Below are 13,300 nucleotides of genomic sequence, written 5' to 3' on the forward strand. Positions count from 1 at the left end.
TGAAAAACAAATAATTGTAGGGTTTTTTTTTAAACAGGAAGGAAAAACACTAATTTCTGGGCAGTGGAATTATGGTGATTTTTATTCTTGTTCTGCACTTTCAGCCTCAACTACATTTGCTAGAAATGTGTATGTGTTACTTTTATTCTCATAAGAATTTGTTTTAACAAAGTAGATATGTTATAGTTAATTCTTATGTGAAAGACTGCCTTTTGATGTTCTCCTCTATGTCAGAGTAGCACTGGGTTTTGAAGGAGTGTCCTGGCCTAGACTGCTTCCATCAGACCAGTAAAGTACGGACTCCTGTGCCTCCAGTTGGTTTTTACTGAATGAAGAATTCAGCCAGTTTTAGATAGAGCTGCCCTAGCCATAACATATTCACCAGCCCCAGCCTCCTTAAATTTCTCTAGATGTTCCTGGTGTCTGGCTTTTAAATGCTGAATTGATTTCTTAGGTGATCTTACTGCATGGCCCTTGATAATTCCCTGTTTCTAAGGTGTAGCCTTCACTGTTAGGTTTTGTTTTATGCTCATATGAATTTATACATGGGAAATCTTGTGTAAAATAATTAGTTTTCACTTCACAAAAAACAGTGAAAACTAGTTCTGCTGATTTCTCTTTTTTACTCTTTTTTGAGGTAATATGTACATTAAGTTTATAATTTTAATCATTCTTAAGTGTACAATTCAGTGGTATTAAGTACATTCACAATGTTGTGCAACTATCATTGCAATCCATTTCCAGAGCTAAAGTAATATTTTTAGTGTGCTGCTATGTTTGGTTTTCTAGTATTTTTAAAATATATTTTGTTGATTATGCAATTACAGTTGTTCCATTTCCCACCTTCATTCCCCTCTACCTTGCACACCCCCTCCGACCCACATTTCCCCCCTTTAGTTCATGTCCATGTGTCATAAGTTCTTTAGCTTCTACATTTCCCGTATTATTCTTGCCCTCCCCCTATCTGTTTTCTACCTACCATCTCTGCTACTTATTCTCTGTACCTTCTCCCCCCTTCTCCTCCTCCCACTCCCCTGTTGCTAACCCTCCATGTGATCTCCATTTCTGTGCTTCTCTTCCTGTTCTGGTTGTTTGCTTAGTTTGCTTTTGTTTTAGGTGTGGTTGTTAATAACTGTGAGTTTGCTATCTTTTTACTGTTCATATTTTTATCTTCTTTTTCTTAGATAAGTCCCTTTAACATTTCATATAATAAGGGCTTGGTGATGATGAATTCCTTGAACTTGACCTTATCTGAGAAGCACTTTATCTGCCCTTCTAAATGAAAGCTTTGCTAGATACAGCAATCTTGGATGTAGGTCCTTGCATTTCATGACTTGGAATACTTCTTCCCAGCCCCTTCTTGCCTGTAAGGTCTCTTTTGAGAAATCTGCTGACAGTCTGATGGGAACTCCTTTGTAGGTGACTGTCCCCTTATCTCTTGCTGCTTTTAGAATTCTCTCCTTCATTTTAATCTTGGCTAATGTAATAATGATGTGCCTTGGTGTGTTCCTCTTTGGGTCCACCTTCTTTGGGACTCTCTGAGCTTCCTGGATTTCCTGGAAGTCTATTTCCTTTGTCAGATTGGGGAAGTTCTCCTTTATTAGTTGTTCAAATAACTTTTCCACTTGGGACTGTTCCTCTTCTCCTTCTGGTACCCCTACAATTTGGATGTTGGAACATTTAAAGATGTCCTGGAGGTTGCTAAGCCTCTCCTCATTGTTTTGAATTCTTGTTTCTTCCTTCTTTTCTGTTTGGTTATTTCTTTCCTCCTTCTGGTCCACTCCTTTGATTTGAGTCCCAGTTTTCTTTCCATCACTATTGGTTCCTTGTGCATTTTGCTTCATTTCACTTAGTGTAGCCTTCATTTTTTCATCTAATTCGCAACCAAAGTCACCCAATTCTGTGAGCATCCTGATCACCAGTGCTTTGAATGGTGCCTCTGATAGGTTGGCTATCTCTTTGTCCTTTAAAAGTATACTGGCTCTGGGGCTTTGATCTGTTCTTCTGTTTGAGCTTTTTTGTGGGGGGGGGTCTGATCGAGCCTGTTATGTAGTGAGGGGTGGAGCCTTAGGTATTCACCAGGGCTGGGCAACCCAGTAGCTGGGTTGTAACACTGTATGGAGGGCAGGGTCAGAGAGGGAACAGTGGCGCTTGCTCCACTCTCTTTTGGATTTCAGTCCCTTCTGCCCCTTCCCACAAGTAAATTGGGCCCTTTTGGTGCTGGTTCCCAGGTGGATGGGCTTGTGTATGTATGTTCTAGGACCCTGTGGGTTTCTCCAGTGAACTCTCCTGTGAGGCTGGAAGTCTCTCCCAGCACCTTAACCCCCACAAGTGTTTTCAGTTGGTGTTCTTAGGCTTTATTTCCCGGCACTGGGGCCCTGGGTTGCACAGTCTGTCTCACTGCCCGTTTTTGTCTGGTTTATCTGTGCACAAATGTGTGACCATGGTCAGCCAGCCACCTTGTGCACCTCACTGGGTCTGCTTGTTGCCACCCTGTGCCCAGGGTCTGCCAGCCACCGCTTTTTCCTGCTGCAACCCCTCTCCACTGGCCTCCGACTCTACCCCTCTTACCAGTCTGGATGAATGGTTGTCAGACTTCCGTACAGTTCAATTTTCTATCAGTTCTGGTTGTTTTTCTGTTTGTAAATTTTTGTTGTCCTTAATTTTGATTGTGCAAGGAGGCACAGTGTGTCTACCTACACCTTTGATTTTCTAGTATTTTATTTCTGTTTCTTGTCTGTGTTTATAGGCGGAACTGACCTATACTCATCTTTTGAGTACAAGCAGCATTATCTAGCTTTGATGTCATGGTCATCCTAGAGTGAGCTGTGGAATTTCATTAAATTGGAATTGTTAGCTTCCTGACATTTTCTCAGAGCTGACTCATAATTACCCGGGTTGGTGTCATTTTAGAAAAAAAAACTGTTTGATCACCTTTTCAATTCCCTCCACAAATACTGATCTATTCAGATTTTTTTTCCTTCTAAAGTGAATTTTGGTAGTGTAATTTTTTCTGGAAATCTTTTATTTCACCTTGATTTAAAAATACCGTCCATTCCTTAGTTATTCCTCTTCTTGACTGGTAGGTCAGAGATTAGTCAGTGGTTTTTTCCCCCTCTAAGAATCAACTTTGTTTTGTTGATCAGATCTGTTGTTTGATTTGCTTTCTGTTTTATTAACTTTTGCTTTTAATTCTCTTTTCCTTCTACTTTGTTTTTGTTTTTATTCTTGAATCATATGCTTAGTTTATGTTTGGTAGTTTTTTATTGTGAAAAAACACATAAAATTTACCATTGTAATAACCATTTTTAAGTGAATAGTTCAGTGTGTTGGGTATGTTTATGTTACTGTGAACATGAACAGATGCCCAGAATTCTTTCATCTCACAAGACCGAAACTCTAATGGTTATCAACAGTTCTTTTCCTCCCTTCCCAGCCTTTTTAACTGTAGTTCTTTCTTTTTCTTTGAAATTGGCTACTTCAGATACAGCACATAAGTGGAATCACAGTGTTTGTCTTTTTGTGACTGGCTTCTTTCACTTAGCATAGTGTCCTCAAAGTTGTACTTGACTGGTATGGCTCAGTGGGTTGAGCATTGTCTCACAAAGTGGAAGGTCACTGGTTATATTCCTGGTAAGAGCACATGCCTGGGTTGCGGGCCAGGTCCCTGGTTGGGCATTTGAGAGGCAACTGATTGATGTTTCTCTCTCACATCAATATTTTCTTTCTCCCATCTCTTCTCTCTAAAAGTAAATAGTTTTTTAAAAAGAGTTCATTGCTGTTGAAGCATGTGACAGGATGTCCTCTTTTTAAAGGCTGAATAGCATCCATTGTATGTATCTACCAAATGTTTTTTACCCATTTGGCTGCCAATAGACATTTGGGTTGCTTCATCTTGTCTGTTGTGAATAGTATGGCTTTGAACATGGTGCAGATACCGTATTTTTCGGACTGTAAGATGCACTTTTCTCCCCCCCAATTTGGGAGGAAAAGGGGGTGCGTCTTATAGTCTGAGTGTAGCTTTACATTTACATTGGTGAAATATTATGTTATTTATGTTATTAAATATTTTACCACATTTTTTGCTACAAATATTTTTTCCTCCTCTAAAACCTAGGTGCATCTTATGATCCAAAAAATACGGTAATCTTTCAGTTGTTTTGGTGATGTACCCAGAATTGGGACTATTCCTTTTCTTTAAATCAGCAAAATTGGTTATTGGAACTTCCTTTCCAGTTACTAGTGTTTTCTTTATCCTGTTTTTTCCTTATGTATTCTTTAAGCATTTTAACATTTGTGAAATCTACATGCTTCTTACAATGATACATACATTTAATGTAGTTTTTTTTTATGTTTGAGTTTTTTTTGCTGTTCTTCACTCACCAAAAGCCTTTCTTAAATCAGAGGTGGATCACAGTGCCTTGGGTTCAAAAATATGGAGAAAAATGATACTTACAATATCATTAGTGTTCTTATAAATTAAATGGTATTTAATATGGCTTTTAAAGACTTGAAATGGTTCTCTGCTCTTAAAGCCATGATGATGGTATACATGCTTGGTGGACTTCAAACTCTGTAGGAAAAATAGAGTTCAAAAGTTTCCGTTTCTGTGAAATAAGATACTTTGTTTGAATGGAGTGGTTTTTATATTTTAAAAAATACTGGTTTATATTTAGTGTAAATTAGAAGTTTCTTTTATAAGCAGCCATCTCTTGAATGCAGCCCTTTCCTGGAGGCAGCTTACATTTTAAAAGACCTGTAGAGCAGCCATGACTGTTTGTGCGTGGACAGTGTGTTTGTGCCTGTGGCTTCTATGTGTCCATACATATGTGGAAACTAGTGGATGGGTGGTAATAATGTTGGAACTGATGTACTAAATTTTTTGAATCTTAACTTTAAAAACTAAGAAAAACTATTCTAAAGAGTTCCTCATAAATTCTTTTGTGTGGGAGAAATCGTCTATTGTATAAAAATGCTATTCTGTCACATTATGATTTACACCCAACATCATTATTCCCATGATAGAGGACCCAGCTGATGCTGGATTTGCCAACAGAGGTAGTGTTTGAGGAGAGCATGTCCCTTTGTTGGGACAGTACTGGAGAAGGTGAGACTTCCTACAGACATTGCTGGGATCAAAAACTGTTTTTTATTTACTCAGCATATATGAGAGGGATTAAAGGCAGGGATTTTTGGTTTTGTTTCTGTTTTAATAAACACGGTGTGACAAATCACCGAGTTATTTTCTAAACAAGTGTAGCAAAGAAGTGCATCCTGAGGGGTTATTTCTCAAGAAGGCAGTCTGTATCCCCAGCATTTCAAAAGTGGCAGGACTTGTTTTTGAAGCATGTCAAGTCCCAGTGTCAGGTGAGGGACAAGAGACAACCTAAGGGAAAAAAGTCTCAAATAGGGTAAATGATGTCCAGAAAGAGAATCGTTTGGAAGTGGCTGTGAAGGCATGGGCTGTCTTTCTGTTTGTGGTGTGTGCTTGGTTTTGTTTCCTAAACCCCTTCGTGCCAGTGTGTCTGGAGACCTCTGTCTGATCACAAGTTTCAGGAAGACGATTTCTACTCTAAAGCAAGTATGTGATGTGTTGTCTTCTGCTGTTGTTTTATTTAGTAATGCATTTTGGACTTTGAATATATTGATCTGTTAAATAGAAGCTTCAAGTTAGTCACCTGTAATTCTTGTTAGCATTTATCCAGAATATAATTTATTCCTTTTTTTATAGGCATTTGACCTAACAGAACAAAGATATGTAGCTGTGAAAATCCACCAGTTAAATAAAAACTGGAGAGATGAAAAAAAGGAGAATTACCACAAGTAAGTGATACTAGATTGTCTGATTTGTCAAAATCTAGTAATAATAGCTTGAGTTTGAGCACTGTGTTAGGAGCTTTACATGCATTGTTGTTTCATTTAATCCTCATAACTGTCTTAAGAGAGTCAGCTTTCCATCTTACTATTAAGGAAATTGGGACTTAGAGAATTTGAGAAATAGCTAAGAAATGGCTATTTAAAGGGCTGGTATTTAAATTCAGATTTCCCTTAATCCAAAACCCATGCTCTTAACCTCTCCTTCCATTGGCTAGAGTAAACAAAGCCTCAGAAATTGTTTTTCCTTCTCTGTAGAAATCAGAGGAGGGTATCTTTAGTGGTCTAGGGATCCTGGGAAGCACCTGGTGGGGCTTTCTAAGCTGCTGCAGTCATTTCATTATGGAGGAGGCAGATAGTGTGGGGGGGGGAGGGGGGTGCTGGTATGTCTCAGTGGTACTTGTTTGACTTGTTCAGCTCCTCAGTGCTGTGCTCACCTCCCCTGGCACAGTTTGCCCTGTCTCAGGGTTCTTGGTCTTCAGTGTCCCGTTTACTGCGCTTGCCTCTCCTCAGAATGCCTCTGAGGAGTGGCAGCCCTCATCTGTACTTGTGGCTAAGAAGGGGTGACTTCTGTAGCATGAATAGTTATTACATGTGCAGATGTGAATTTCTTTGTTCCACTAATGTCAGGTTTTGCTAGTTTCCTCCGAGCTTCAAAACATGGGAGTTCATGACTCATTTGCTCTAGAGGCCACACAGAATCAATTTACTATTAGGATCCCCACTGGGCTTAATGTTGTTTCCTGGTTGTAGGTACAGTACTGAGTTAGACATGTTGTACCCCTGAAAGGAGGAGATGGCCTCTTTTGATATGAAGAACCCACTTTCTTTCTCCAAAAGCAGTTTTGGTGGTTTTCTTATAAATTGTTCTTTGGAGGCGAAAAAATAGTAGACTTTGAAGTAGACCTTTAGTTGATTTCTAAATCTGAAGGGGAAAATAAACATTTCTGCATCATCAACCACTTCTTGGCTCATGCACCAAGGCAACTTTTACTTTACACCTATTGGTCATCAGGGATCCAGGCACTCTTCCTGTTCCATGCAGGTTGGGAGTGGCTCTCAGCCCTGGGGAACAGAGTGTTCCTTTGGTAGTAAGAGAAATAGGGCGTAGCGGAGGTGGGAGAAGGGATATGTGGTTTATGCATGGCATCCTACATGTGTACCTTACGTGACAGGCAGCTGCAGTCCAGATGCTTCTGAGGCACAATTACGTTATTATAAGTACATTCCAGTCACTTGACGTGCAGGAGAAATGGCAGCTGCAGTGAATGCCAGGAGCATTTCAGAGAAGGGAGCCACATGTTGTTCTGACTAGTTATAAATGAGAAATGTCCCCATTACATTGAGACTTTCAGAGTGTCCCTGAGTGTTGGAACAGTATACACTTCTTTTTTAAAATGCCCTCCAGCTATCCTTGTAGCTTGTGTAACTTGCGTATGCACTGACCACTCTAAACAGTTGACTCTATAAGGGATCAGCCTTGGTTGACCAAGACCAAGAGGTCAACCAAGACTATCTTCCGAAGAAGATAGATAGTTCTTGTGTCAGGATCTGTACACATTTTGCCTAGTCTCATCCAGCTTTTAGGCTGACCTTAAAGAAAACTCCAATGGGTATTCACACCTCAGTGTTTTGAACAGTGAGGTCTTGAAGCCAGAACTATACTTCCTTGACACATTGGGCAAGTCCTTGTGGATATGAATTGGTTGGTGTTCTCACATTTCTGTACCAGAGTCAGAAAGCAAGTGGAGGGGTTGTCTCGTGTTTCTGAGCTCGTTACCAGCCCAGCTAAGGTTCTTGGTGTGGTGCCTTCCTACTCTGTTTTCTCACTCGAGGTGGGAATCGGTATGCCTGAGCACCTACCTCTGTGGGGCCATCTGGGCAGAGGCCATTTCCCAATTGACACTGGGGAGGGGGTGTGCAAAGTTGTTATGATGTTCATTCATCCTGGGGGGGAGGAATTTTTAAGCACTTCCACCTTTTGTTTGAAAGATTTTTTTTCTTGCTAAGTGATAAGAAATCATATTGATGAATTTCAGCCTACAGATAATGAATTAGCAAAATGTCAACTTCTTCGAGCTTAAAGAGGTTTAAATCAAGCACATAACATTTTAGAGAGTGCTTTAAAAATTCAGTATTGGTGATTGCTGGGGGGAGGGGGTATAAGGGGACTAAATGGTAATGGAAAAATATATATTAAAAAAATTCAGTATTAAACTAAAAAGTAATGTACTTTAGTGTTATAACAACATTATAAATATAAAAATGCTACACTAACTATGCCAAGTTAAGGTCTTTTGATTGCTTTTACTTTCATGTGGATGACTTTCTAGTCCCATCTGGAATCAAGATTTTTTTTTAAAAAGAGAAAGTTTAAAAAAAAGCTGCTGTTTTGTTTAATTTTGAGTACTATTTCTGTACCTTCTTTATTCTCCTCCTTCTCTCACAAACAAAAAGTAAACTGATTATTTTACTTTTGTATTATTAAAGCATTAATAGATATTACTAGGTTTCTTTGACTCTCCAAAGTAATATATTACAAACTATACAGTAGGAAAATTTCATATAAAGCTTTCTGCAGAACTAATTTTGTTTTATATACTCTCATATGATACTCTTTTCTAATATTCTAGGGTAACATCATTTTGAAAGTCTTAAATATAGATCCTACTTGTAAGAGAGTCAAAGACGTTAACACTGGAGTGGATGAGTTTCATCCAGATTCTTAGTGAAGTCTCTGTATTTACAGTGCCTTTTCCCGTTGGGTGCTAAGTGCACATGTGAGTGAGTGCTCTCAGTGATGCACAGCAGATTCCCCGAGTCGGGGAGAAGTTTGAATGATGCTTCCTTTCATTCTTAATTTGTGCCTCCTTTAGTTTTCTGTTTTCTGTAACTTAACAAAGAAATTGATCTCTATTCTGAAATGCACAAAATCAAATGTTAAAGCAAGAGTGCAGGGAACTGTGAATTTACAGCGTGCTAGAGTAGAAAATGACTTGAAAGTTATCTATTTAGTTCTAGGTTTCTAAACTTGTTTTTTAAAACAGCATCACCTTTATTTTATCAAATGAAATATGAAAAAAGATAAGCATGGAGCTACTTTGGTAGAATGTGGTGGGGGTGGGTTGGGCCAAAGCTGCCTTTCTTTGCTCAGCATTTCCACAGGGGCTCCAGAGACAAGGATCTCCAGTGAGCCCCCTTTAAAACTGCCAATCCAGTACAGTGATGGTAAAGCCCAGGGAGGTGGGCTCACAAAGTCCAGATTCGAAGCCAGGTTTCTGGGTCCCAGTGTGGCATGGGTTTTGATACTACTCTAGGTGTGGCAAGACTTGCTTTTCAGAAAGACATAAAAATGATGAAATGAAGTATCAGAAGAAGCAGAAATTGCCATAAGTGGCACCTTGAAAAATAAGCCTAGTTAGCTCTGACTGGTGTGGCTCAGTGGATTGAGGACAGGCCTGCGAACCAAAGGATCACCAGTTTGATTCCCACTCAGGGCACATGCCTGGATTGTGGACCAGGTCCCCAGTAGGGGGCATGTGAGAGGCAACCACACTTTGATGTTTCTTTCCTCTCTTTCTCTCTCCCTTCCCTGTCTGTAGAAATAAATAAAATCTTAAAAAAAGATAAGCCTAGTCAAATTAAGTTTTCATTGGGGAAAATACATTTAATTACTTTTAGATTTCTATTCCCCCCTTCCCAATTGTTTTCTCAGCTTCTTGTTAGTTGAGTATTTTTCTGTATATTTTTGATATGCTAAAATACACCAGTTTCAGAAAACACCTCTTCTTTTAGCTTTACCATGCTATGGAAAGTTTTTTTTAAATGACTCTTGCCTTATAACAAAATGTCCCAAACTAAATGGTGCTAGGTTACTTAAAATATAATCATTTCATATTGCTCTTTGTAAATAAGAACTAAATACTTTAAAAATTATTGATAATTATATTGTATAAATACGTTCTATTATTTTAAGATTTAGTATATGACTGTCCTAATATATAGTATACTTCTGTTCCTAATTTTATTAAATGCTTCTAAATTGGAAAAGTACTAAATTTTTTTTTAACATTCTCACATTTTCTTAGAAGAAAATAAAGCTGAAAGTTTAGCCCTTTAAATCCTTTTTGTAAGGAGTAAGACTTGGAAACAAATACAAGTCCTGGGATAGCTCAGCTGGTTAAAGCATCATCCTGATGTGCCAAGGTTGCAAGTTTGATTCCCAGTCAGGGCACATGTAGGAATCAATGAATTAATGCATAAATGAGTGGAACAACAAATCACTCTCTCTCTAAAAATCAGTAATTAAAAAAAATAAATACCATTCACTGCTAATTGCCCTATATAATCAGTAATCCTTTTACCCAAGGACTTTATATGCTAATTAATGTCCTTGATGTAACACCTGGATATAAACATTTATAGATTTGAATTATCACCTTTAGAAGTTAAGTGGGAGCTGTCTTTATAATTTTTAAAGCTCTGATATTTGGCTATAAATATAAAAGAGGTGAGATGGTCTCAGAATGAATGTGAAAAGGATAAAATGTATTCATTGAACAAATATTTTGAGCACCTGTTGAGCACCTACTATTTTCTCAACAGCTTGCTAGATACTAGTAGAGAAAATAGGTTGAAGAAAAATAAGGGGCCCTGGCTGGTGTGGCGCAGTGGATTGAGTGCTGGACTGCAAGACAGAGGGTTGCTGGTTTGATTCCCAGTCAGGGCACAGGCCTGGGTTGCAGGCCAGGCTCCCCGGTGTGGGGATCACAAGAGGCAACCATACATTGATGTTTCTCTTCCTGTCTTTCTCCCTCCCTTCCCCTCTGTCTAAAAATAAATAAAATCTTTAAAAAAAAGAAAGATAAGGGAACCAGATGGATCTGAATGGAAGGAGTGGAATGAATAGGTGGAAACAATAGAGAAAGAAGAGAATATGTAGCAGTATCCTTGATGAGTTCTAAAAGGCCAGAATACAAAATGTTAATTTTCCATTTTGTTTACAGGCATGCATGTAGGGAATACCGGATTCACAAAGAACTGGATCATCCCAGAATAGTTAAGTTGTACGATTACTTTTCACTGGACACTGACTCGTAAGTGCTGTACCACTTCAGCTTAGTAATTAATACTAGTCGTGTGTTGACTACTCATGGAATAACATTTATATCTGGATCCAGGAAAAACTCTTTGAGGGAACCAAATATATATATTTATGGGCAAACAATCATACGTAAATTCAGAACTGGGCCAGCAAGTCGTCTCATGGCCACAGAATGGGTACATTTAGTACTGGTAAATGTTTAACTTTCAGCTTGATGGGTAGAGGAATGGGACTAATTTGTGGCATTTGTCGATTTCTGTGGTATAAATATTTTCAACACGTCCAATTTCAATTAAAAAATAAAATGCTCTGTTGAGATATAATTTATATACCATAGTTCACACTTTTAAAGCAGTGATTTTCAACCTTTTTTTAATCTCGTGGCACACAAAGTAATTATTAAAATTCTGTGGAACATCAAAAATATATTTTTGTGCTTAACTGCAAAAATATATATCATTTTGGTTCACATTGGATAGCTATTGTTCTGTTGGCTGTTGTCATTTTTTTATATGACAATCAACGGGAAAAGAGGTCAGTCCCCCCCTCCCCCCACTACATAGTCAGGTGTTGCATGTTTTAAAAATCCTTGTGGCGCACCGGTTGAAAAATCACTGTTTTAAAGTATACAGTAAGTTCTGTGGTTTCTAGTGTATTCAGAGATATATGCACTACCATTTTTAGAGTCAACTTTAGAACCTTTCTGTCACCTTTCACTGTCATCTCCCTGTTTCTCCACCTTCTACCCTCTGCCCTAAGCAGCCACTAATCCACTTTTTGCCTCTGTAGTTACTATTCTGGACTTCCATATGAATGGATCATACATGTGTAGACTTTTGTGACTAGCTTTTTCCACTTAGCATGATGTTTTTTCAAGATATATCTTTGTTGTAGTGTGTATCAGAACTTCCTTTTTATCATCAGATATATTTCATTGTATGGAGATAACACTTTTTGTTTATCCATTCATTCTGCGAATGGCTTAATAAACAGCTCACAGAATTTTTGAAAATTTAACTACCAGCTGTCAGAATCTGGCACAGATTGATGCCAGCATACCACTTACATGTACCAGTGAGTGTGGACTGTTTAATAGTCTCTGCCCCACCCTGGCAACTGGTGAACACTGACAGGTCTTTTAAGGAAGTACCAGAGATGTGATTTTATTGTGGAATGAGAATGAATATGGCATAAATTCATGAAGGCATTGCCCAATGCTCCATGTTGAAATATAGGTTCTTAGGCTTTATAGGATGTTGGAATTGGAAAGGACCTCTGTCCAGCCTTCTCATTTTGTAGGTGCAGATTTGAGGACCAGAAATTACAATACTTAAGTATTGTTGTATTTAATTACCAGCTATAGATAAGCTCTGCCACTTCCAGATTTATCCAGGAGTTGAGAAATATTTCAACATTTGGAAACATTTTCTCTGTAGGAGTATGAACCGAGTCAGGAGAACTGAACTGGGTCTGGCGTGCAGGTGCTCCTCCTAGCCTCCCTGTGTAATTCCAGGAGTTTTGGCTTGTTTCACACAGCAGCTGTTGCAGAGATTGCTACAGAGAGAACCAGCCCATAATTAGAAATGACCCTAAAAGGAGACCATAATTACCTTTGGGAACATGAACTATCTACTCTTTCATCCACCCTGGGATTTCTCCTTTACAGTAGAGTTGCTGTTGAATCAGGCATAGCCATGTGGGTAGCATGGAGTGGGGTTCAGAAAAATATCTAGGTAGAGAGCATGTCTCCCCAGGGTGGCTTGTTTGTTTTGCTGGAGGTAAATTCCTTGAACACTAGGTAGCACCCCCTACCCCAGTGTAATTAGAAAAACTATTTTAAAGGTAAATATAATGATTTAGATTATCTGCTGTTTTGAATTATATACATACTTTTAACAAACCTGAGACATTGAGTTCATTCTGTGCTGTTCTTGAGTTTTTGTTCTTCCTATTGCATATGATGAGTTTTCATCAACAATGTCAGATCATCGTTTTAGAAAGTCCTCTGTGAGTTGTTTGAATATGAAAAGTGAGATTTTATTTTCAGCTTGCACTTGGGTCAAAGAATAGATTCACTAAGCACAAGAATCTGTATCTCAGATTTTAGTGTCTCAGATCAGAGAATCTGTAAATTCAGACATTCTCAAATAGGGTGTTAGCATATGTGAGTGTATTTCATAGCATCAAAAAGCTGTTGTCAGTTAGGGACTCCGTGGGACCGTGTCTGTCCACATCTCACTGCAGTTCATTTGGAAGGTCTCAGACTGCCTAGAAGCCCATAGTGCTAGTCCTGAGTTTGTTTGCTCCCAGGTCTGCTTCTCA

At 38.6% G+C, this 13,300-nt stretch overlaps 1 protein-coding gene across 6 annotated transcripts in view; it reads left to right on the forward strand.

The window, feature by feature from the left end:
• TLK2 (tousled like kinase 2) overlaps positions 1-13,300 on the forward strand; it is a 123,139-nt gene that overhangs the window by 97,036 nt on the left and 12,803 nt on the right. For all 6 annotated transcript variants that reach the window (XM_037070362.1, XM_037070361.1, XM_037070356.1 and 3 more), the window contains 2 exons: positions 5,732-5,823; positions 10,881-10,970. In XM_037070362.1, coding sequence (XP_036926257.1) covers positions 5,732-5,823; positions 10,881-10,970 — 182 coding nt within the window. The remainder of the gene's footprint in view (positions 1-5,731; positions 5,824-10,880; positions 10,971-13,300) is intronic.

This window comes from Sturnira hondurensis, unplaced genomic scaffold, assembly GCF_014824575.4.
Source record: "Sturnira hondurensis isolate 20B ecotype Veracruz unplaced genomic scaffold, ASM1482457v3 Scaffold0018728, whole genome shotgun sequence".
Lineage (NCBI taxonomy): Eukaryota > Metazoa > Chordata > Mammalia > Chiroptera > Phyllostomidae > Sturnira > Sturnira hondurensis.